A 26,904-nucleotide genomic window follows, 5' to 3' on the forward strand; every position below is an offset into this window, starting at 1 on the left:
AGAGGAAAAGCAAACGTATGCAGCAGCAACTTTTGATAGACAAATGCCAGTTTTATGATTCTGGGTATTTTGAAACAGAGCCTGGAAATGTAGGAGGCATAGAAATTAAGAACCGTACTGTCATGAAGAATTTGCTAGAATGTGCTATTTCCGTTATTCAAAATATGATAATAGTTCTATTGTAAGGTAAACCGACCAGTTTCGGTAAAGGGCTAAAGGCTAATAACATTATGTCTTTTATTTGAAGGGTAAACTAGCCCAGAAGGAGGGGTAAGGGAGCAGAGTTTAGAATCTCAAAGCTTATGAATGGCAGGTTTATTCTTAGAATCCAAGATCCTGATCCCCAATTTTACTGCATTTTAGAACATATTATTCCAAATTAATTTCATCCTTTGGCACCACAGTCACAACTGCCACCAAAGCAATCACTGAAAATGCTTGAGGAACAAAAGAATTAAGGGCATCTAGAATCCAACAGAAAAGACAGGATGGAGAAGTGGCAAAATACATCCTCTTCCTTGATCATGGATTTTGCTCACAAAAAAGTGATGTTTACAAACGATTAACAGAGTGCTTCAAGGTTCCATGCAGCATAGCATTAAATAAAAACATAAAATGGGAATATTCATGACTGCTTATTACCATGTGTCTCTAGTGTAGAATAGGCTTACCACTGTAAGTATATGGAGAAAACTGCGAAAGGAAATTGAAATTAAATTTCATTTTCCCAAACAGCCACATTTTTCAGGCAGCTTAAATTTTCCTTATTTGGGAGATAGCATAACATTTTAATAAAGATTTTTCAACATTTTTTTGTTTTATTTGTTTTTGAACATTTATAAATTTCTATAACCCCTTAAACTTAATTTCTATACTTAATTATATTTTTTAAGCCTACTCCATATTTTCATTTATTCAACAATTTTTTCGTGTGTGTGAGTCCACTGTATGCCAGCCTCTGTTCTAGACTATGGGGACATTATGGAGATCAAGACAGTTGAGGTCTCTGACCTTGATGAGCTTCATGTTGACTTACTCTTTTTTTAATATAATTTTTATTGTGCTTTAAGTGAAAGTTTATAAATCAAGTCAGTCTCTCACACAAAAACTGATACATGCCTTGCTACATACTCCCAATTACTCTCCCCCTAATGAGATTGCTCGCTGTCTCCCTCCACTCTCTTTTTGTGTCCATTTTGCCAGCTTCTAACCCCCTCTACTCTCTCATCTCCCCTCCAGGCAGGATATACCAACATAGTCTCAAGTGTCCACCTGATCAAAGAAGCTCACTCTTCACCAGCATCCCTCTCCAACCCATTGTCCAGTCCAATACATGTCTGAAGAGTTGGCTTCAGGAATGGTTCCTGTCCTGGGCCAACAGAAGGTCTGGGGGGCATGGCCACTGGGATCCTTCTACTCTCACACCATTAACTCTGGTCTTTTTATGAGAATTTGCAGTCTACATCCCACTGCTCTCCTGCTCCCTCAGGGGTTCTCTGTGGTGTTCCCTGTCAGGGCAGTCATCGGTTGTAGCCAGGCACCATCTAGATCATCTGGTCTCAGGATGATGTAGTCTCTGGTTCATGTGGCCCTTTCTGTCTCTTGGGCTCGTACTACCTTGTGTTCTTGGTGTTCTTCATTCATCTTTGATCCAGGTGGGTTGAGACGAATTGATGCATCATAGATGGCTGCTTGCTAGCGTTTAAGACCCCAGATGCCGCTCTTCAAACTTGGATGCAGAATGTTTTCTTAATAGATTTTATTACGCCAATTTTCTTAGATGTCCCCTGAAACTATGGTCCCCAAACTCCTGCCCCTACTACACTGGCCTTCGAAGCATTCAGTTTATTCAGGAAACTTCTTTGCTTTTGGTTAGTCCAATTGTGCTGACCTCCCCTGTATTGTGTGTGGTCTTTCTCTTCACCTAAAGTTGTCCTTATCTACTACCTAATTAGTGAATACCCCTCTCACACCCTCCCTCCCTCCCCCCGCTCATAACCACAAAAGAATGATTTCTTCTCAGTGCAAACTATTTCTCAAGTTCTTATAATACTGGTCTTACACAATATTTGTCCTTTTGCAACTGACTAATTTCGCTCAGCATAATGCCTTCCAGGTTCCTCCATGTTAAGAAGTGTTTCACAGGTTCCTCCCTGTTCTTTATTGATGCATAGTATTCCATTGTGTGAATATACCATAATTTATTTATCCATTCATCCATTGATGGGGACCTTGGTTGCTTCCATCTTTTTGCTGTTGTGAACAGTGCTGCAATGAACATGGGTGTGCATATATCTGTTCGTGTAAAGGTTCTTATTTCTCTAGGATGTATTCCAAGGAGTGGGATTGCTGGATCATATGGTAGTTCTATTTCTAGCTTTTTAAGAAAGCACCAAATCAATCTCCAAAGTGGTTGTGCCATTTGACATTCCCACCAGCAGTGTATAAGTGTACCAATTTCTCCACAGCCTCTCTAACATTTATTATTTTGTGTTTTTTGGATTACTGCCAGCCTTGTTGGATTGAGATGAAATCTCATTGTAGTTTTGATCTGCATTTCTCTAATGGCGAATGATCATGAACACTTCCTCAGGTATCTCTTACCTACCTGAATGTCTTCTTTAGTGAAGTGTCTATTCATATTTTTTGCCCATTTTTTAATTGGGTTATTTGTCTTTTTTAGTTAAGTCTTTGCAGTCTCATGTAGATTTTAGAGATCAGACGCTGATCGGAAATGTCATAGTTAAAACCTTTTTCCCAGTCTGTAGGTAATCTTTTTACTGTTTTGATGGAGTCTTTGGATGAGCATAGGTGTTTGATTTTTAGGAGCTCCCGGTTATTTAGTTTTTCTTCTGCATTCTTAATAATGTTTTGTGTACTGTTTATGCCCTATATTCGGGCTCCTAACATTGTCCCTATTTTTTCTTCCATGATCTTTATCATTTTAGATTTTATGTTTTGGTTTTTGATCTATTTTGAGCTCGTTTTTGTGCATGGAGTGAGGTACGGGTCTTGTTTCATTTTTTTGCCGATAGATATCCAGTTATGCCGCACCATTTGTTAAAAAGACTGTCTTTTCCCCATTAAACTGTTTTGGTGCCTTTGTCAAATATCAACTGCTCATATGTGGATGGATTTATGTCTGGATTCTCAATTCTGTTCCAATGGTCTATGTATCTGTTGTTGTGCCAGTACCAGGCTGTTTTGACTACTGTGGGGGTATAATAGGTTCTAAAATCAGATAGAGTACAGCCTCCCACTTTGTTCTTCTTTTTCAGTAATGCCTTATTTATCCGGGGCCTCTTTCCCTTCCATATGAAGTTGGTAATTTGTTTCTCCATCTCATTAAAGAATGTCATTGGGATTTGGATCAGAATTGCATTAAATGTATAGATCACTTTTGGCAGAATAGATATTTTTATAATGTTAAGTCTTCCTATCCATGAGCAAGGTATGTTTTTCCACTTATGTAAGTCTCTTTTGGTTTCTTGCAGAAGTGTACTGTAATTTTCTTTGCATAAGTCTTTTACATCTCTGGTAAGATTTATTCCTAAGTATTTTATCTTCTTGGGGGCTACTGTAAATGGCATTGATTTGGTGATTTCCTCTTCAATGTTCTTTTTGTTGGTGTAGAGGAATCCAACTGATTTTTGTACGTTTATCTTGTATCTCAATACTGTGCTGAACTCTTCTATTAGTTTTAGTAGTTTTCTGGAGGATTCTTTAGGGTTTTCTGTGTATAAGTACATGTCATCTGCAAATAGAGATACTTTTACTTCTTCCTTGCCAATCTGGGTGCGCTTTGTTTCTTTATCTAGTCTAATTGCCCTGGCTAGGACCGTCAACACAATGTTGAATAAGAGCGGTGATAAAGGGCATCCTTGTCTGGTTCCTGATCTCAGTGGGAAAGCTTTCAGGTTCTCTTCATTTAGAGTGATATTGGCAGATGGCTTTGTATAAATGCCCTTTATTATGTTGAGGAATTTTCCTTCTATTCCTATTTTGCAGAGAGTTCTTATCATGAATGAGTGTTGAACTTTGTCAAATTCCTTTTCTGCATCAACTGATAAAATCATGTGATTCTTGTCTTTTGTTTTATTTATGTGGTGGATTACATGAATTGCTATTCTAACGTTGTACCATCCCTGCATACCTGGTATGAATCCCACTTGGTCATGGTGAATTATTTTTTTGATATGTTGTTGAATTCTATTGGCTAACATTTTGTTGAGGATTTTTGCATCTATGTTCATAAGGGATATAGGTCTATAATTTTCTTTTCTTGTGGTATCTTTATCTAGTTTTGGTATCAGGAATATGGTGGCTTCATAGAATGAGTTTGGTCGTATTCCATCCCTTTCTATGCTCTGAAATCCCTTTAGTAGTGGCGGTATTAAATCTTCTCTGAAAGTTTGGTAGAACTCTGCAGTGAAGCCGTCCGGGCCAGGGCTTTTTTTTTGTTGGGAGTTTTCTGATTACCTTTTCAATCTCTTCTTTAATTATATGTTTATTTAGTTGTTCTACATCTGTTTGTGTTAGTTTAGGTAGGTAGTGTGTTTCTAGGAATTCATCCATTTCTTCTAGGTTTTCAAATTTGTTAGAGTACAATTTTTCATAGTAATTTGATATGATTATTCTTTTTAATTTCAGTTGGGTTTGTTTTAATATCACGCATCTCGTTTCTCATTCGGGTTATTTACTTGCTGACTTGTTTTTCTTTTGTCAGTTTGGCCAGTGGTTTATCAATCTTGTTGATTTTTTCAAAGAACCGGCTTTTGGTCTTGTTAATTCTTTCAATTGTTTTTCTGTTTTCTATTTCATTTAGTTCAGCTCTAATTTTTATTATTTGTTTTCTTCTGGTGCCTGAGGGTTTCTTTTGTTGCTCTCTTTCTATTTGTTCAAGTTGTAGGGATAATTCTTTATTTTGGCCTTTTCTTCTTTTTGGATGTGTGCATTTATTGATATAAATTGGCCTCTGAGCACCGCTTTTGCTGTGTCCCGAAGGTTCTGATAGGAAGTGTTTTCATTCTCATTGGATTCTATGAATTTCTTTATTCCATCCTTAGTGTCTTCTATAATGCAGTCTTTTTTGAGCAGGGTATTGTTCAGTTTCCAAGTGTTTGATTTCTTTTGCCTGCTTTTCCTGTTATTGACTTCCACTTTTATGGCCTTATAGTCAGAGAATATGCTTTGTAATATTTCAATGTTTTGGATTCTGCTAAGGCTTGCTTTATGACTTAATATGTGGTCTATTCTAGAGAATGTTCCATGTGCACTAGAAGGAAAGTATACTTGGTTGCTGTTGGGTGAAGTGTTCTGTATAGGTCCACGAGGTCAAGTTGGTTGATTGTGGCGTTTAGATGTTCCGTGTCTTTATTGAGCTTCTTTCTGGATGTCCTGGCCTTCACCAAAAGTGGTGTGTTGAAGTCTCCTATTATTATTGTGGAGCTACCTATCTCACTTTTCAATGCTGACAGAGTTTGTTTTATGTATCTTGCAGCCCTGTCATTGGGTGCATAAATATTTAATATGGTTACATCTTCTTGGTGTATTGTCCCTTTAATCATTATATGGCGTCCTTCCTTATCCTTTCTGATGGATTTAACTTAAAAGTCTAATTTGTCAGAAATTAATATTGCCACTCCTGCTCTTTTTTTATTGTTGTATGCCTGATATATTTTTTTCCATCCTCTGAGTTTGAGTTTGTTTTTGTCTCTAAGTCTAAGGTGTGTCTCTTGTAGGCAGCATATATGCAGATCTTGTTTTTTAATCCTTTCTGCCACTCTCTGTCTCTTTATTGGTGCATTTAGTCCATTTACACTCAGGGTAGGTATGGATAGGTATGAATTTAGTGCTATCACTTTGATGTCTTTTTTTGTGTGTTGTTGACAGTTTCTTTTTCCCACTTAATTTTATGTGCTGAGTAGATTACCTTTATGTATTGTCCTTTCCTCATATTTGTTGTTGTTGATTTTGCTTCTGCTGAGTCTGTATTCTTCCCTGGTATTTTATTTTGATGAGTAGGATACTTTGTCTCTTTTGCGGTTACCTTATTATTTACCCGCATTTTTCTGAATTTAAAACTTTTATTTCTTTGTATTGCCTTATCTTCCTCTCCATATGGAAGGTGTATAATTACGTTTCTTAGTCCCCCTTTATTATTTCAATGTTGTCTTCTTTTATAAAATAACATCGCTCTTACTCTGTTTTGAGCTTTTTTTTTTTTTAATCTTGCTTTGCTTTCTTTGATTTTCCTGTCTGGGTTGACTTCTGGTTGCTCTGCCCAGTGTTCTAGTCTTGGGTGATACCTGATATTATTGACTTTCTAACCAAAGAACTCCCTTTAGTATTTCTTGTAGTTTCAGTTTGGTTTTTACAAATTCCCTAAACTTGTATTTATCTGGAAATGTCTTAATTTCACCTTCATATTTAAGAGACAGTTTTGCTGGATATATGATTCTCGGTAGGCAATTTTTTTCCTTCAATTTTTTAAATATGTCATCCCATTGCCTTCTTGCCTGCATGGTTTCTGCCGAGCGGTCTGAGCTTATTCTTATTGGCTCTCCTTTGTAGGTGACTTTTCATTTATCCCTCGCTGCTCTTATAATTCTCTCTTTATCTTTGGTTTTGGCAAGTTTGATTATAATATGTCTTGGTGACTTTCTTTTCAGATCTACTTTATGTGGAATTCGATGAGCATCTTGGATAGATATCTTCTCATCTTTCACGATATCAGGGACGTTTTCTGCCAACAAATCTTCAACAATTCTCTCTGTATTTTCTGTTATCCCTACCTGTTCTGTACTCCAATAACTCATAGGTTATTTCTCTTGATAGAGTCCCACATGATTCTTAAGCCATCTTCATTTTTTAAAACTCTTTTATCAGATTTTTCTTCAAATATATTAGTGCCAAGTGATTTATCTTCAAGTTCAGAAATTCTAGATTCTACTTGCTTAATTCTGCTCCTCTGACTTTCTATTGAGTTGTCTACTTCTGTAATATTATTGTTAATCTTCTGAATTTCTGATTGCTGTCTATGGATTTTTCCAGCTTATTAAGCTTTTCATTATATTCCTAAATAATCTTTCTAATTTCTTCAATTGTTGTATCTGTGTGTTCCTTGGATTCTTTTGCATATTGCCTCATTTTCTTCCTGATGTCTTGAAGGGTTCTGTATATTAATCTTTTGTATTCTAGCTCTGGTAATTCCAGGAATGCATGGTCATCTAGAAGATCCCTGGATTCTTTGTTTTGAGAGCCTGTTGAGGTGATCATGGTCTGTTTGTTTATGTGACTTGGTATTGACTGTTGTCTCTGAGCCATCTATAAGTTATTGTATTACTTTATGCTTGCTTACTGTGTTATAGCTCCTTGCTTTGTTTTGTTTTGGTATACCCCCATTGGGTTGCTTGAGTGAGCTAGCTTGATTATTTTCACCTTTGCAGCTCTGATGTCCTGTCCCCAGCTGGCTAGAGCTGTTATCAGGTATATCAGTCTAGGAGTCCATTCAGTTTTCTTGTATGAATTCAGCTTATGTGTCCAGGTAGCTGATCATCAATATGTGGTACAGGCTCTGTCCTACAGTCTTAGAGGGGCAGGGGTGATTGGTGTAGGTACCGGTATCTGGTTGCAACAGGGGGTCATGCTCTGAACAAGGCAGGGGACTGAGAACTGACCCCCGAGTGTCTCTGAGGAAAGCGCGTCCCTGTTCCCTAGAGCATGCAGGTGGATGAGTTCTGCAGACGTACCATGGGCACCCAATGTTTTTGGTTCTTAGAACTGGGAGGTACCAGTTATCCTTGGACCCCTGTCACGGGTGGCTGGGTGACCTGAGTAGAGAGACCAGTCATAGAAGAGGGCCGTGTTTAATACGCAAAGCAGTGTCAAACATCAAACACCCACCTCTCCTCCTCACAGCTGAAACAGTTGGAGTCTGCCAACAAGGGCCTATTCTCCTGAAATAGGCCCACACAGGTCCATGCTGAGGGGAAGATGCTCCAAGTCCACAAATCATTTATGCCTGGACAGCATCTGCTTCTGTTCTGAGCTCCCCCGGTTAGTTGAGCTGGCAAATTATCTTTTCCCCAAAATGCAAACTTTTTCCTTTTCTAAGACCGGGAGGATGGCTCTAGGCGCTCAATAGGGCCTATGGCAGGCCCAGGGAATTCAGCCGCTGAAGCCGGCTTGGGGATCGGGGGGCAGTGTAAAATATACACAAGTACTTAGCTTTTGCCGAGAGCACCGTTCTTTTCTGGTTCCAGAGGTGTGAGTAGGCTGTGTGGCTAGCCACTTCTCCCTGTGGAAACTGCAGCTGAATGCTTGTGCCAGCCTGCCGCCGCTGCTCAGGGAATGGTGCCTGAGGGCCCACCATGATTCAGATCCTGTAACTCTTCTCTGCTTCTGAACCGTCTCAGGTGTCCAGGTAGCTGATCATCAATATGTGGTAGAGGCTCTATCCTACAGTCTTAGAGGGTCAGGGGTGATTGGTTTAGGTACCAGTATCTGGTTGCAACAGGGGGTCATGCTCTGAACAAGGCAGGGGACTGAGAACTGACCCCCGAGTGTCTCTGAGGAAAGCGTGTCCCTGTTCCCTAGAGCATGCAGGTGGGTGGGTTCCGCAGATGGACCATGAACACCCAAAGTTTTTGATTGTAAGGACTGGGAGGTACCAGTTATCTTTGGACCCTGTCACAGGTGGCTGGGTGACCTGAGTGGAGCTACCAGTCCTTAGGTCCCTGATGTGAGTAGGTGCATGAGGGCTCCCTACAATTCAGGTCCATTAACTCCTCTCCTCTTCTGAACGGTATCTTCCTCCCCCTGCCCCTCAGTTCATTTTCTAAGCTTGCCTTTGAAGCTCAGAGCTCCCAGCTTGTCACAAATATACTCGTTTCACTTGTTTTTTTGGGTCTTTGTTGTAAAGAGGGCTCTCCGGAAGCGCCTGTCTATTCCGCCATCTTCGCTCCACCTCTCTCATGTTGACTTACTCTTATTCAGGTAATATTCACTCTTAAGATTGCATCATGCTGTGTATGTGAGAGAGAGACAGAGGCAGATAGAGAAGATAGTTTATTCTAATAGCAGGCCCACTGATTTTAATAAAAAAGAGAATGCTATATTAGAAAGTACAGAGTGAGAAAGTGGGAAAAAATTACTCTATTACATTGAAAAAAGTAAAAAAAAAAAAAAGAATTATAAAGTGAGAGAAGGGGAAAAACTAAATATCGGATTAGCTGTTTCCTGGGGTTTTGCTGAAAATAGTATTGATGATGATTATTTACAATTGGTCGACTGAGGTGTGGGGTTTGGATACCAAAAATTCATAATTTTTTTCCAGTAGACACTGTCTAGAAACATGATTACAGACTCCAAATGCCGAAAGCTATCATCAGTTTATACATTAAAATGTATTGCTCCCTTGAGTAAAATTGGTAAATGATAGGTTTTATATTCTACGTATCTTCAGGAAATACAAAAGTGGGAGAGCCAGTTTGAAATATTTCAGGTCTATATGGAGCAAAAGATTGAGAGATTAAGGGAGTACAGATTTGCAACTCATTCAGAAAAATTTAGAGAGAAACTTGAGTTATCTTTAAAATTCATGCAATCATAAAAATGTAGTATCCCTAGTTATTTGAATCCTGTCTCTGCCATTTATTAGGTGAGTTACCCTGGGAAAGTTCCTCAATTTTCTTAACCCTCAGTTTTCTCACCTCTACAACAGAAGTGACATTCTCTTATGGTTGTTGTGATAAAATGGAAAACGCTCATATGTAATATCTATTTATCACCCTCTTTCTTGCAGGAAACCCTGGCGGCGTAGTGGTTGAGGGCTACGGCTGCTAACCAAAAGATTGGTTGTTTGAATCCACCAGGAGCTCCTTGGAAACTCTGTGGGGCAGTTTTACTCTGTCCTGTAGGGTTGTTATGAGTCAAAATTGACTTGAAGGCAATGGGTACGGGTTCTTGCAAAAAAAGAGAGGACTGTGAAAACACCTCAAGCCCCCAATCAAATGATTAAACACAGATAATAAAAGTATAGAGGCCTCTTGTTTCCAACAGGTAGGGCACAATGCAAAGAGCTAATGACAGCACCTTCCCTGGATTCATTCTCCTTGGCTTCTCTGGCAGACCCCATCTGGAATCAGTTCTTTTTGTGGTTATCCTAATCATCTACTTGTTGAGCTTTCTAGGCAATAGCACCATTATACTTTTGTCAATTTTGGAACCCCGTCTCCATACCCCTATGTATTTCTTCCTCTCCAACTTGTCTTTTATGGATCTTTGTTTGACTACTTGTACTGTCCCTCAGACACTGGTCAACTTCAAGGGGAAGGACAAGACCATCAGCTATGGTGGCTGTGTGACACAGCTCTTTATTGCTGTGAGCCTGGGGGGAGTGGAATGTATCCTCCTGTCTGTCATGGCCTATGACCGTTATGCAGCTGTCTGCCGCCCACTCTACTACATGGTGATCATGCATCCCCAGCTTTGCTTGCAGTTGGTTGCAACTGCTTGGCTTACAGGCTTTGGCACTTCTGTGGTGCAGACAGCATTGACCATGACTCTCCCTCTCTGTGGTAAAAACCAAGTGGATCATTTCTTCTGTGAAGTCCCAGTGATGCTGAAACTGGCCTGCACTGACACCTCCATCAATGAGGCTGAACTATTTGCTGTCAGTGTCCTCTTCCTGGTGGTGCCTCTCTCACTCATCTTAGTGTCCTATGGTCACATTACCCTTGCAGTCCTGATGATAAAGTCAGTGCAGGGGAGATGGAAAGCTTTTGGAACCTGCAGTTCTCATGTCCTGGTGGTGATCATTTTCTTTGGCACGCTCATTTCCGTGTACCTCCAGCCTCCCTCCAGTTATTCACAGGATGTGAATAAAAGCATCACGCTCTTCTATACTCTGGTGACTCCCCTGCTGAATCCCCTGATTTACACTCTGAGGAACAAGGAAGTCAAAGGGGCACTAAGGAGATTAGTGGGGAGAACCATAGCCTCAAGAAAGAGTTAATACAGGGCTTGCAGGCCCAAGCACTTGTGCTCTGGAAAACTTCTCAGCAGCCTAAACTACTTTTAACTTAATTCAGCAAATCCTTATGCAGCACCTACTATGTACCAGGCACTGCTGTAAGTACTTGGGATATGTCAGTGACCGAACAAGAGAAACTCCTGTCGTCATGAATTTAAACTTTCTAGGGGGTTTTTTTTTTAGGGGGTAGAAGATAAGTTAAATAAGATAAGCTAAAAATAAATGGTGGTCTATGATGTATTGGAACACTATACAATAATGACAATAAACAAACTATAAGTACATAGAATGACACGGGTGATTCTCACAAATGCAATGTTGAGTGAAAGAACTCAGATACAAAACAGTTCATGTATGAATCCATTTATACAAAAACTTAAAGCCAGGCAAAATAAATCTGTGGCATTGAAAATCAGACAGTAGTTGCCCTGTGGAATGGTGATTGAAAGGGGAAGTTTGGACAGGGCTTCAGGAATTTTGTTCATGTTTTCCTTCTGGTTCTGAATGCTGGTTGTATAAGGTGTGGAATTTTTGAAAGTTCATCGTACTGTGCACTTTGATATCTGCACTTTCTATACCTATGTTGTATTTCATTAACATCTATATTTAAAATTTTAAAAATGAGCCAGAATTAACAGATAGTATTTTTTTTTATGATACTACATAATCATGTTAAGTATTTTTTTATTCCTTTTACACAACATTTGGGTTTATACTCTGTCCTATAGGGTCGCTATGAGTCGGAATGACTCGACGGCACTGGGTTTCACTGGGATTCTAAATTATCCAAATTACTTCTTTCCATTGAACTGAAATACTAGATGCTAAAGTGCTTTTGATGTTCAAAATATTCAACCAGACTACAATGAACCTTGACTATGTCTCATTTAAAGGTATCAAACAAAGATCATTTATTGAGTGAGTCTCTAATCTCTTCATTTCATGTAGATTTCAAGTGGCCAGTTATTGAAGCAAAAATTAGAGTGATAATTTCCACATGAAGAGTTTACTACTGAATTCTTTGATTACCCTGACTTAACTATACTCTGACAGAAAAGGATATTTAATGTCTGATTTTCTCTACATAAACTCACAATTTAGGTAAAAACCTAAAAATAGTTTTCATTAATCAAATATTTCAAAATATTCAAGCATTTCATGGTTTGAACCCACCAATGGCTCTGCAGGAGTAAAGCCCTGGCAATCTGCTCCTATAAATATTACAGCCTAGGAAATTCTATGGGGCAGTTTTACTCTTCCCTATAGGGTCGTAATGAATCAGAATTGACTTGACAACAAGCAACAACAACAGGTAAAATAGCAGGTATTGAAGAAGATTTATCAAAAACAGTAAAAAACAGAATCAAATGATTACCTGGTTAACTTAACAGGTAGTTTATTTAAATATTTTCTCCTTAAATATATCTTATTTTGACAATGGCACGTTTGAACTTTTGTTCATGTATATTCAGCTGATCAAGTAATAGAAAAGCAAATATTTCTTTACATAAATGAAAGTTGATTACTGAATTGTTGAGTTCCCTAAATGATCTTCTCTCTGTTGTACTGAATAGTTTTGAGTGACTTCTGATTATTTTCTGAGTGGAATACAGACCATACGATTATTTTAATGACAATTCATTGGATGTTTTTTCACAACCATGATGACTAGCTTCATTGATAACCATATCACTTGTATGAGACACAAGTCTCATGCTGTTTATCTTTTTTTTTTTCTTTTTAGAAAATAAAAACTATTTTCATCACTACCTCATTTCATTAGCCCATTCAAGGTAGCCTTTTGTAACTTCTGCTTCCAGATAAGATGCACTAGATTATGGCAGGCCTTGCAGGTACTTGAAAAGTCAAATACATTTTTAGCAATCATATTTTTGAAGACATTAGAGAGCTGTGGTTGTGATGAGGATGATGTGGACTAAAATTACGGAGAGGAGATAGACATTCTCAACTGAGCCGATGAGGGCTAGCTTCCTCCACTCTCAACCTTGGGAGCATTTGTCAAACCTGACTGTGAGATGAAGATAAGGTATGACACCGACAAAGGGTCTCTGTTAGGAGAGAAAGAAGTCAGTACAGCAGTCATGTTAGCCTGGAGTGACAAATTGAAAACTTAAGAAACCTCGAATAAATGGCCATTTGTTCCCAATAGACACTTGCTGGATTCTGAAGCTGCATGGGAGGCTGGAGAGCTAGGACAAAAGCTTCAAGAGATAGACTACAGATAAATAAATTAATAAAATTTTATAATTTAAAAATTATATGTGTTTAAATAAAAAAAATTTTAAAGACAAAAGATATAATAAAACCTCCTGCAATTTCATTGCTCTTGGGAAACAAAAGACCCACAAAGAGTAAGAACCTACCTCTATCACACAGCTCTCCCTATTAAGATATTTGTCAGATTTTAAAGCTGCTTGGAGCAGGAGACTAATAATTAAAGATCTTTAAAGGACAGAATTCAATCTCCCAGAGCCTTTCAGGGCTGAAGAACAAGGCTTCCCAGACTTTCTGTCACACTCTCAAGAGGACCACACCCTAGGAATAGGAAGGATAAAGAGGAAGACTGAATCTTACTAAATCTGTGACCCTGCCTGACCCAGCTCAGTCCTAACAAAGGAAGGAAGAGCTCTTCTGGTAGAAGATAACATCATCTGGATCCTCTATGGTTCTTTTATACACCATCTCTGGCATATAATTAAAAATTATAAGACATGAAGACAGATGATCATATGAGTGAGAATCAAGGGACTATATAATACCAGAAGCAGAATGATAGATGATCTAAATAACAGAATTAGCACTTAAGGGCTTTAAAGTAGCTATGATTAAATCCTGTCAAGAAAAATAGAGGAAAGGCTAGAAAAATTGATGAAAAAATGAAGAATTTCACAAGAAAATTGCAATCTACGTTAAAAAAAATTGAATGAACATTCTAGAAATGAAAAGTATAATTTTATTATCAGAAACTCCATTAATGTGGTCACGCAATGGGTAAAGGCTTGGGAACATACTCATCCTGATAAGACACACAAGTCTTGAGAGCATTCTCATCAGGTAAGGGAACTAACCACTTACGACTGGTAAGGTTTCGTGCTTTTTATTCACAATCACAGTGAAAAGGACTTCAAATTTTCCCCCAACTTTGGAAGACAGCAAATTTGTGATTTGATGGGAAGAAACAGAAAATTGCTTTCCCGTGACCTGCTCCACTAAAAAAGAGTGGAATCTAAGGGAGAATACAAAGTTATGTCTGAAATCAAAAGCCAATAAAAAGTACCGGAATTTTTAATGTAAACTGAATCTGAACATAGAAAACTTTTATAGAAAAACTAGCACAGAAAACCCAGAACCTCATGCATTAATAAAGGTTGGGACCTGATTTTTACAGCCCCACGGTTAAAATATAGGAGTTTGATGCTAGATGCTCTTGGGTTCAAATCACAGCACTAGCACATGGCTGTGTGACTGTGTTGTTGTCAGTTATTCTCTCATTGCCATGTCTTACTGGTCTATAAAAAACAAGTAATATCAACAAACAAAATAAAGAACAAGACATCCCATTCATTTCTTCCATCCCATTTATTCTTCCTTTCCTACCTGTTGTTGTCGAGTGGATTCCAATTCGAGTGACCCTACAGGACACAGCAGAACTGCCCCATGGGGTTTCCAAGGCTGTAATCTTTACAGAAGCAGACTGCCACATCTTGCTACCTCAGAGCAGCTGATGGGTTCGAACTGCCCACCTTTAAGTTAGCAGTCCAGTGGTTTACCACTGCTCCATCAAGGCTCCTTCTCCCTTTCCTAGGCCCTGATTTTTACCACTGTTTAATACAAAATCTCTACAATGTTACTGAAAGAGAGTGTTTTAGCAATATCCTGTCTACAAACCCTGTTTGTAGACACAGGCACAACAACTGAGCAGTTTCACTATCAAAAGAGGTTAAAATTATCCCCATGAATGGTTATGTAATCAGAAGAACTTGTAGAACTAGTAGATTCTATTCCGTTCAGAATGGTTAGAAAAAATCCGCCACACAATGTAAATGAAGGGAGAGTGCTCCAGATCCCATCCCCATATCTTTCTGATCCAGGGGCCATTTATTTCTACATTTACAACATATATCCCACCTTTCCAGCAAACCACATCCTGAAGACATTTCCAAACATTATGCTTTACAGCATCTGTCAAGTCAGATTTTGAAACACGCTACAATGCTAGAGGGGGAAGAAAGCTCTCAGCTATACTGTAGCCAAGCATCAGATTAGAATTCACATGCAAAAGAAATGGTTAACAGGGGCCTGCTACCTGTTCCTTCCTCCTTGGGGAGTCTGTGCTCAGCAGAACCTCTGGCAAACGGTAACTTCTGGAATTTACCAGCTAAGAGATAAAACCAGTTGCCATTGAATCGGCTCCGACTCATAGTGACCCCATGCATGTCAGAGTAGAACTGCATTTCATGGATTTCCAATGGCTGATCTTTTGGAAATAGATAGCCAGGCCTTTCTTCCTAGGCAACTCTGGGTGGTCTTAAACCTCCAACCTGTTCGTTAGCAGCCAACAGCATTAATGATTTGTACCACCCATAGACTCTATATACTGATTACTGATCTAGTAATGATTTTAGCAGGATTTATGTGGTCTGTCTAGAGTGTTGATTGTTTATTATAAATAACCTGCACCTGGCAGACTTCAATTGTTCTAAAGAGTGTTAGTCTTGTAGCCAGAACAGGTCTACAAGAGTAGACACATATAGAAACTGAGAAACCCCCAAGCTAAATGCATTCTCTGTGCTGATTTGTACCATAAGCAGTTGGTGCCCTGTACTCAAAAAAAAAAAAAAAAATTCCATTGTACAAAGGGGGTCCAGAAGCTGAATATGACATGTTCAGGCCTTGTAGATGTTGGTGTGCTGTTGCCCCTCTCTTGTATACTTTGCTAATCATTAGTAAAGCTTGTGCTGCTTAAGAGTTGTGTGTCATGGGAGTTTGGCTGACATTTTGGATTTCTGCAATCACTCATTACCTGAGCTGAGGTGTGCACTCCGTGTTCCTCAGAAGGCTAAAGGGTTGAAGGAATCCACCAGTAGCTTAGGATATAATTACAGTGCTTGACTCCAGATGATAAATACAGATGGGATAAAATAATTTAGTCAGTCTTGGTACAACCACTGCAGACATTCCACAGTTGTTGGTGAAAATTCAAGAGGAAATCAGTTCTAATGATTTTGGTGGCAATTCACACAACCCTATGTCTATAATAGACAAAGCATGGGTAACTTGATGAGTCAGAGTTCCTAGATCCCATGTGAAAAATGGTACAGAACAATACTGAACTTTTTGAGTTTGATCTCTTAAGTGATTATTTTTTTCTTCACTTGTAGCTTGGGGCCCAGAGATCTTTACAATCTTTAGTTTATGTCCAAGTATAAACATTCAAATGCTGTTCAAACTTGTAATTAAATGAAATAAATCTGTTTCATTGCAGAGCTTTAGGGTGTCCCGACAAGCAGAAAAATGGTTTCTCAGTCAGGACAATAGCCTATGACTTTATGAGACCTGGATATTTTCTGCACCAAAAAAACTTCATTTCAGGGATTTTTTAAATGACATTTTGGATATGACTATCACAATGTTGTTGAATAGTAATGGAGAGTGGCAATTTGGGGGGTAAATAGTACTTCAAAACTGTTTTCTTACTGGTTTACAATAAGCATTTCTATTGTATCAGTATGTATAGAGATTCTTGAGTGTTGACTTCATGTGTGAATAATGTGGGTACTGTAATATGTTTTTTTTGTGTGTAACATGTTAGGGATGTAGACAGAATCTTGATCACTTGTATACTTTGCCTTAGCTGTCATTTCCAGCTTGCTAAATGCTGTATCTGTTGCAAGACCACTCTGTCTTAATGCCCAAAAGAAAGTAGAAACCATAAATACAGATTATGTATATACATATATATTAAATATATATATACCCCATTGCCATTAAGTCCATTCCCACTGATAGCAACCCTCCAAGATAGAGTAAAACTGCCCAATAGATTTTCCAAGGACCCCCTGGTGGATTTGAGCTGCCATCATTTTGCTTAGCAGCAGTAGCTCTTAACCACTACACCACCAGGGTTTCCAAATATATATATATATATATATATATATAAAAATCTATGTGTATAAGGTATGTATATATGTGTGCATATGTATGTATATATGTGTGCATATGTATGTATATATATATATAATTATATTACATAATATATAATATGTGTTTTTTTTTAGCTGCTGTGGAGTCAGTCCCGATTCATGGTGACCCCACGCACAACTGGAAGAAATGTGCCCAGTTCTGGGTCAATCCTATGATCCCCTGCAGACAGAAGCGTTGTGATTCATAGGATTTTCACTGGATGATTTTCGGAAGTAGTTCAACATCACGATAGACACGTGGTGTCTGCCCATGAGGTGCGTTGGCTGGGAATCGAAACTGGGTCTTCCACATGGAAGTTGAGAGTTGAGAATTCTACCAGTGAACCACAATGCCCCATATAATATGTAGAATAAAATATGAAGTTGAATGGGCTGTTAGCAAAATTCCTGCTAATGATATTAACATTAAAAAAAATCCCATAAAGGCAAGAACTGAATTTTCCTGATTAAAAATATGGTATCCCTTGAAATGGTGGTGTGGCTGTTCAAATGTACTTGGGTTCCACGTTACCTATTGTTGCATAAGAACCCACCAAAACTTAATGCCTCAAAAATATCAGCAACCATTTATTTTGTGCATTTCATGGTTATTTATTTAGAAAATTCAAGAGAATAAAATGAAAATTTAGGATATTGTGGACAATGTTTAAAGAGTGTGCCGAATACAAATAAACACACTTTTTCTCTGGTATACTGAAATAAAAAGTTTTAAAAAGATTCTAGTTACAATAAAAAGAATTAAAAATACATCAAGAAACTAGTTTATCTTAATAAGAATTTGTAAAACTTTTCTAATAAACATATAACAAAGGAAATAAATGATGAATCACAACCAAAATGGATAGAATACTGCAAAGCTGCCAGTTCTCCAGGAATTGTTTTATAGATTTATGCAATTCCAATTTAAATCTATGATTTGTTTTTTTTTTTTTTTTTAGAAACTGTAAAAATTATTTCTAAGGTACACTCACAACTCCAAAATATAGAAATAAGGGAGACCTAATGTCAGGTCACTATGAGTAGAAATCCACTCAACAGCTACAGGGGTGTGTGTATGTGTGTGTGTGCATTGTGTGATCTGCCAATTAAGGAACCCTGGTGGTACAGTGGCTAAGAGCTCAGCAGCTAACTGAAAGGTCTGAGGTTCGAACCACCAGGTGCTATGCAGGAGAAAGATGTGACAGTCTACTTCTGTAAAGACTACACCCTTGGAAATCCTGTGGGACAGTTCTACTCTGTCCTATAGGGTCGTTACGAGTTGGAATCGACTTGAAGGCAATGGTTTTTAATTTGCCAATTTTTTTTTTTTTCCAAATTGAATTTCTGCCCAAAGAAAACTTCAGTATTACAACTTCAGGCTTGAATTTTTCCTTCAGTTACTTCAGTTTGAGAAATGCCAATTGTGTTCTTTTCTTTTGGTTTTTTAACTCTAAGCCTTTGCACATTTCATCATAATACTTTATCTTGTTAGCTGCAGTCAAGAGATCAAGCAACGTATTGCATCAGACAAATTTGCTGCAAAAGACCTCTTTAAAGTTTTAAAAAGTAAAGATGTCACGTTGATTACAAAGATGTGCCTGACCCAAATCATGATCTTTTCAATTACCTCATATGATCGTGAAAGTTGGATAATGAAAAAGGAAGATAGAAGAAGAATTGATGCATTCGAACTGTGGTGTTATGAAGAATATTGAATATGCCTGAATACTGAATATGCCTGAAAGGAATGAACAAATCAGTCTTAGAAGAAATACAACCAGAATGTTCCTTAGTAGTAAGGACCGCAAGATTTTGTTGACTTTCTTACTTTGAATATATCGTCAGGAAAGACCAATCAATAGAAAAGGATATCATGTCTTGTAAAGTAGAGAGCCAACAAAAACTAGGGAAACCCTATAAGATGGATTGACACAATAACCACAATAATGGACTCAAACATACTAACAGCCATGAAAATGGTAGAGGACCAAGCCTCATTTCATTCTGTTATACAACATTCTGTTATGGCAGCTAACAACAACAACAAAATCTGCCAAATTTTAGAATTTATACTAAAACTATGAATCTTACATCAGTGAGATTCTGGCAAACGAGAAAAAGGAAACAATCTAAAATTCAAAAACAGATATATATGGGGAATAAATGATATTTGAATAAATGCTATTCCAATACTAACCACACAAAAAAGGTAATTCTCTCCTCACAATGTACATCAAATCAGATTGACTAAAGAGATATTCATTTTCAAAAAAGAACCAAATGAAGTATATATGTATACTTTTCTTAACTCTCTTTTGAGAGTTTTCTAGCCACTAAAGAAGAAAATCATTAACAAACAGACCAATTTATGTGACCACATAAATATTAAATCCAAAATTCATAATAAATAAAAAGAAAATGAACATACTGGGGAAAATAGTTGCTACATATTTAATGGACAGTGGTTTATAATCTTTAATATAAAAAAGTCTTAGTGTGAATATGAATAATTTAATAGAAAGATATGCAAAGACCATAAACAGGTATTTCCTAAAACAATAAGCCCTTGCCCCACCTACACATGTCCTATAAGTAGATGAAAAAATATTTCAACCAATATAGGAATAAAATTGAGATAATAAAAATGACATAGTTTTTGGCCTACCCAATGTTCCCTGTAGGTAATAATGCTGTAAATTCAGAAAATCTGTGGGCAAATTACATGAATTCTCTGTAATATAATTTATCAAATATCTTTTGGAAACAAATTACACTTCCTTTAATTTCTTGTAAGGATATGATGAGCAATACCTGCAAAAAAAATCTATGCACAATAATTTTCATAACCCAATTAATTATAAAATGTTTTTTAAAAACTCTAAATGTCCAGTGACGGAGTACTGGTGAAAATTCCAATTCCTCTGTATGAGAGAATTCTATGCAGTCAAAAATATATATTCTTTTATAATAATATTTAACATCCCTCAAAAATGCTAAAATGTGAGAGGAGGCGGGGCCAAGAAGGCGGACTAGGTGGACGCTACCGTGGATCCCTCTTGCAACAAAGACTTGGAAAAACAAGTGAATCGATCACATACATAACAATCTACGAACCCTGAACAACAAACACAGATTTAGAGACGGAGAACGAACAAATACGGGGAGGCAGCGATTGTTTTCAGAGCCTGGAGCCAGCGTACCAGTCAGGTGACCTTCGGCGCCCGATTTGGGGCAAAGCCCAGGGGGGCAGACGGCACAAACAAGGGGCCTAGCCCCGGCCCCGAACTCATTCCGGGAGGGGGCCCAGCCGGTTCGTGTGGGCAGCGAGGCTGCGCAGCCAGTGGGAAAAGTCCCCAGGAGGCAGTGACTGGTCTTGGAGCGGGGAGAGCAGCATCCCAGCCAGGGAGCCATCCCACCGGGATTTTGGTGGGGCGCGGGCGAGAGGAGCTGCTCCACCCCCCTGAACTAACCCCGGGAGAGGGCCCAGCCAGTTCACGCGGACGGCATGGCGGCGCAGCTGGTGGGAGAAGTCCCCGGGAGGCAGTGACTGGTCTTGGAGCGGGGAGAGCAGCGTCCCAGCTGGGGAGCCATCCCGCCGGGATTTTGGCAGACCGCGGGCACTGCATAAGCGCGGGGAGCAGCTCTATCCCCCTGAACTAACCCTGGGAGGGGGCCCAGCCGGTTCGCGTGGGCGGCGTGGTGGCACAGTCAGTGGGAGAAGTCCCCGGGAGACAGTGAGGGGTCTTGGAGTGGGGAGAGTGGCGTCCCAGCCGGGACGCACGGTCGCGGCGCAGGCGCGGGGAGCTGCTCCGCTCGCCTGAGCTGACCAGGGGGGAGCCCAGCCAGTTCGCGGAGGCGGCACGGCGACGCGGCAGGCCGGACGGGGAGTCCCCGGGAGGCAGCGACTGATTTTGGAGTCGGGAGTGCACCGTCCCAGGCTGGCAGCGGAGGATCTGACCGTGACTCCAGTGGGCCAGACCCCCGGGGGCAATCTCCACACAGCCAGCACACATAGGCGACGCGCCCCATGGAAATCTCAGATATAATAGTCATTCCAAGCAAGACAAGCAACTCTGGCTATATTCTGAGGTGCTACTCTCCTATCTCTCTGTTCCCTCCCCCACCCTCCCCAGGCGGCTTCATTAACAACCGAATAGCCTGAGCCAGAGGGAGAACTCTGATAAGGATCTGACTGCATTTTTTTTTAGCGGATTTTCTGGAAAAACTACTTTCCCAGTGATGGCTCGGAGACAGCAGTCCATATCAAACCACAGAAAGAAGCAGACCATGATAGCTTCTCCAACCCCCCAAACAAAAGAATCAAAATCTTTCCCAAATGAAGATACAATCCTGGAATTATCAGATACAGAATATAAAAAACTAATTTCCAGAATGCTTCAAGACATCACAAATGAAATAAGGCAAACTACAGAAAAAGCCAAGGAACACACTGATAAAACTGTTGAAGAACTCAAAAAGATTATTCAAGAACATAGTGGAAAAATTAATAAGTTGCAAGAATCCATAGAGAGACAGCATGTAGAAATCCAAAAGATTAACAATAAAATTACAGAATTAGACAATGCAATAGGAAGTCAGAGGAGCAGACTCGAGCAATTAGAATGCAGACTGGGACATCTGGAGGACCAGGGAATCAACACCAACATAGCTGAAAAAAAATCAGATAAAAGAATTTAAAAAAATGAAGAAACCCTAAGAATCATGTGGGACTCTATCAGGAAGGATAACTTGCGAGTGATTGGAGTCCCAGAACAGGGAGGGGGGGCAGAAAACACAGAGAAAATAGTTGAAGAACTCCTGACACAAAACTTCCCTGACATCATGAAAGACGAAAGGATATCTATCCAAGATGCTCATCGAACCCCATTTAAGATTGATCCAAAAAGAAAAACACCAAGACATATTCTAATCAAACTCGCCAAAACCAAAGATAAACAGAAAATTTTACAAGCAGCCAGGGAGAAAAGAAAGGTTTCCTTCAAGGGAAAATCAATAAGAATAAGTTCAGACTACTCAGCAGAAACCATGCAGGCAAGAAGGGAATGGGAAGACATATACAGAGCACTGAAGGAGAAAAATTGCCAGCCAAGGATCATATATCCAGAAAAACTCTCTCTGAAATATGAAGATGAAATTAAGATATTTACAGATAAAAACAAGTTTAGAGAATTTGCAAAAACCAAACCAAAGCTACAAGAAATACTAAAGGATATTGTTTGGTCAGAAAACCAATAATATCAGATACCAGCACAATACAAGGTCACAAAACAGAAACTCCTGATATCAACTCAAATAGGGAAATCACAAAAACAAAAAAATTAAGATTAATTAAAAAAAATACACCTAACAGGGAATCATGGAAGTCAATAGGTAAAAGATCACAATAATCAAAAAGAGGGACTAAATACAGGAGGCATTGAACTGCCAGATGGAGAGTGATACAAGGCAATATAGAACGATACAAGTTAGGTTTTTACTTAGAAAAATAAGGGTAAATAAAAAGGTAACCACAAAAAGGTATACCAACTCCATAACTCAAGATAAAAGCCAAGAAAAACGTAACGACTCAACTAACATAAAGTCAAACACTATGAAAATGAGGATCTCACAATTTACTAAGAAAAATGTCTCAGCACAAAAAAGTATGTGGAAAAATGAAATTGCCAACAACCCACATGAAAAGGCATCAAAATGACAACACTAAAAACTTATTTATCTATAATTACGCTGAATGTAAATGGACTAAATGCACCAATAAAGAGACAAAGAGTCACGGACTGGATAAAGAAACACGATCCATCTATATGCTGCCTACAAGAGACACACCTTAGACTTAGAGGCACAAACAAACTAAAACTCAAAGAATGGAAAAAAATATATCAAGCACACAATAAAAAAGAAGAGGAGTAGCAGTATTAATTTCTGACAAAATCGGCTTTAGACTTAAATCCACCACAAAGGATAAAGAAGGACACTATATAATGATAAAAGGGACAATTGATCAGGAAGACATAACCATATTAAATATTTATGCACCCAGTGACAGGGCTGCAAGATATATAAATCAAATTTTAACAGAATTGAAAAGTGAGACAGACACCTCCACAATTATAGTAGGAGACTTCAACACACCACTTTCGGAGAAGGACAGGACATCCAGTAAGAAGCTCAATAGAGACACGGAAGACCTAATTACAATAATCAACCAACTTGACCTCATTGACTTATACAGAATTTTCCACCCAACTGCTGCAAAATATACTTTTTTTTCTAGCGCACATGGAACATTCTCTAGAATAGACCACATATTGGGTCATAAAACAATCCTTTGCAGAGTCCAAAACATCGAAATATTACAAAGCATCTTCTCAGACCACAAGGCAATAAAACTAGAAATCAATAACAGAAAAACTAGGGAAAAGAAATCAAATACTTGGAAAATGAACAATACCCTCCTGAAAAAAGACTGGGTTATAGAAGACATCAAGGAGGGAATAAGGAAATTCATAGAATGCAACGAGAATGAAAATACTTCCTACCAAAACCTCTGGGACACAGCAAAAGCAGTGCTCAGAGGCCAATTTATATCAATAAATGCACACATACAAAAAGAAGAAAGAACCAAAAGCAGAGAACTGTCCCTACAACTTGAACAAATAGAAAGTGAGCAACAAAAGAACCCATCAGGCACCAGAAGAAAACAAATAATAAAAATTAGAGCTGAACTAAATGAATTAGAGAACAGAAAAACAATTGAAAGAATTAACAAGGCCAAAAGCTGGTTCTTTGAAAAAATTAACAAAATTGATTAACCATTGGCTAGACTGACTAAAGAAATACAGGAAAGGAAACAAATAACCCGAATAAGAAATGAGAAGGACCACATCACAACAGAACCAAATGAAATTAAAAGAATCATTTGAGATTACTACGAAAAATTGTACTCTAACAAATTTGAAAACCTAGAAGAAATGGATGAATTCTTGGAAAAATACTACCTACCTAAACTAACACATTCAGAAGTAGAACAACTAAATAGACCCATAACAAAAAAAGAGATTGAAACGGTAATCAAAACACTTCCAACAAAAAAAAGCCCTGGCCCGGACGGCTTCACTGCAGAGTTCTACCAAACTTTCAGAGAAGAGTTAACACCACTACTACTCAAGGTATTTCAAAGCATAGAAAATGATGGAATACTACCCAACTCATTCTATGAAGCCTCCATCTCCCTGATACCAAAACCAGGTAAAGACATTACAAAAAAAGAAAATTATAGACCTATATCCCTCATGAACATAGATGCAAAAATCCTCAACAAAATTCTAGCCAATAGAATCCAACAACACATCAAAAAAATAATTCACCATGATCAAGTGGGATTTATACCAGGTATGCAAGGCTGGTTTAATATTAGAAAAACCATTAATGTAATCCATCACATAAATAAAACAAAAGATAAAAACCACATGATCTTATCAATTGATGCAGAAAAGGCATTTGACAAAGTCCAACACCCATTCATGATAAAAACTCTTACCAAAATAGGAATTGAAGGAAAATTCCTCAACATAATAAAGGGCATCTATGCAAAGCCAACAGCCAATATCACTCTAAATGGAGAGAACCTGAAAGCATTTCCCTTAAGAACGGGAACCAGACAAGGATGCCCTTTATCACCGCTCCTATTCAACATCGTACTTGAAGTCCTAGCCAGGGCAATCAGGCTAGACAAAGAAATAAAGCGTATCCAGATTGGAAAGGAGGAAGTAAAGTTATCACTATTTGCAGATGACATGATCTTATACACAGAAAACCCTAAGGAATCCTCCAGAAAACTACTGAAACTAATAGAAGAGTTTGGCAGAGTCTCAGGTTATAAAATAAACATACAAAAATCACTTGGATTCCTCTACATCAACAAAAAGAACACCGAAGAGGAAATAACCAAATCAATACCATTCACAGTAGCCCCCAAGAAGATAAAATACTTAGGAATAAATCTTACCAAGGATGTAAGAGACCTATACAAAGAAAACTACAAAGCTCTACTACAAGAAATTCAAAAGGACATACTTAAGTGGAAAAACATACCTTGCTCATGGATAGGAAGACTTAACATAGTAAAAATGTCTATTCTACCAAAAGCCATCTATACATACAGTGCACTTCCGATCCAAATTCCAATGTCATTTTTTAAGGTGATAGAGAAACAAATCACCAATTTCATATGGAAGGGAAAGAAACCCCGGATAAGCAAAGCATTACTGAAAAAGAAGAAGAAAGTGGGAGGCCTCACTCTACCTGATTTCAGAACCTATTATACAGCCACAGTAGTCAAAACGGCCTGGTACTGGTACAACAACAGGCACATAGACCAATGGAACAGAATTGAGAACCCAGATATAAATCCATCCACGGATGAGCAGCTGATATTTGACAAAAGACCAGTGTCAGTTAATTGGGGAAAAGATAGTCTTTTTAACAAATGGTGCTGGCATAACTGGATATCCATTTGCAAAAGAATGAAACAGGACCCATACCTTACACCATGCACAAAAACTAACTCCAAGTGGATCAAAGACCTAAACATAAAGACTAAACCGATAAAGATCATGGAAAAAAAAAATAGGGACAACCCTAGGAGCCCTAATACAAGACATAAACAGAATACAAAACATTACCAAAAATGATGAAGAGAAACCCGATAACTGGGAGCTCCTAAAAATCAAACACATATGCTCATCTAAAGGCTTCACCAAAAGAGTAAAAAGACCACCTACAGACTGGGAAAGAATTTTCAGCTATGACATCTCTGACCAGCGCCTTATCTCCAAAATCTACATGATTCTGCCAAAACTCAACCACAAAAAGACAAACAACCCAATCAAGAAGTGGGCAAAGGATATGAACACACATTTCACTAAAGAAGATATTCAGGCAGCCAACAGATACATGAGAAAATGCTCTCGATCATTAGCCATTAGAGAAATGCAAATTAAAACTACGATGAGATTCCATCTCACACCAACTAGGCTGGCATTAATCCAAAAAACACAAAATAATAAATGTTGGAGAGGCTGCGGAGAGATTGGAACTCTTATACACTGCTGGTGGGAATGTCAAATGGTACAACCACTTTGGAAATCTATCTGGCGTTATCTTAAACAGTTAGAAATAAAACTACCATACAACCCAGAAATCCCACTCCTCAGAATATACCCTAGAGATACAAGAGCCTTCACACAAACAGATATATGCACACCCATGTTTATTGCAGCTCTGTTTACAATAGCAAAAAGCTGGAAGCAACCAAGGTGTCCATCAACGGATGAATGGGTAAATAAATTGTGGTATATTCACACAATGGAATACTACGCATCGATGAAGAACAGTGACGAATCTCTGAAACATTTCATAACATGGAGGAACCTGGAAGGCATTATGCTGAGCAAAATTAGTCAAAGGCAAAAGGACAAATATTGTATAAGACCACTATTATAAGATCTTGAGAAATAGTAAAAACTGAGAAGAACACATACATTTGTGGTTACGAAGGGGGGAGGGAGGGAGAGGGTTTTTTATTAATTAATCAGTAGATAAGAACTGCTTTGGGTGAAGGGAAAGACAACACTCAATACATGG

At 38.5% G+C, this 26,904-nt stretch overlaps 1 protein-coding gene across 1 annotated transcript; it reads left to right on the top strand.

Moving 5' to 3' along the window:
• The first annotated feature begins 10,072 nt into the window (after window positions 1-10,072).
• LOC126061794 (olfactory receptor 2G6-like) lies at window positions 10,073-11,017 on the top strand. Its single transcript, XM_049858619.1, has one exon. The coding sequence runs from the start codon at window positions 10,073-10,075 to the stop codon at window positions 11,015-11,017; it is 945 nt and encodes a 314-aa protein (XP_049714576.1).
• The last annotated feature ends 15,887 nt before the right edge of the window (window positions 11,018-26,904 follow it).

The sequence above is a fragment of the Elephas maximus genome, chromosome 1 (genome assembly GCF_024166365.1).
Source record: "Elephas maximus indicus isolate mEleMax1 chromosome 1, mEleMax1 primary haplotype, whole genome shotgun sequence".
Lineage (NCBI taxonomy): Eukaryota > Metazoa > Chordata > Mammalia > Proboscidea > Elephantidae > Elephas > Elephas maximus.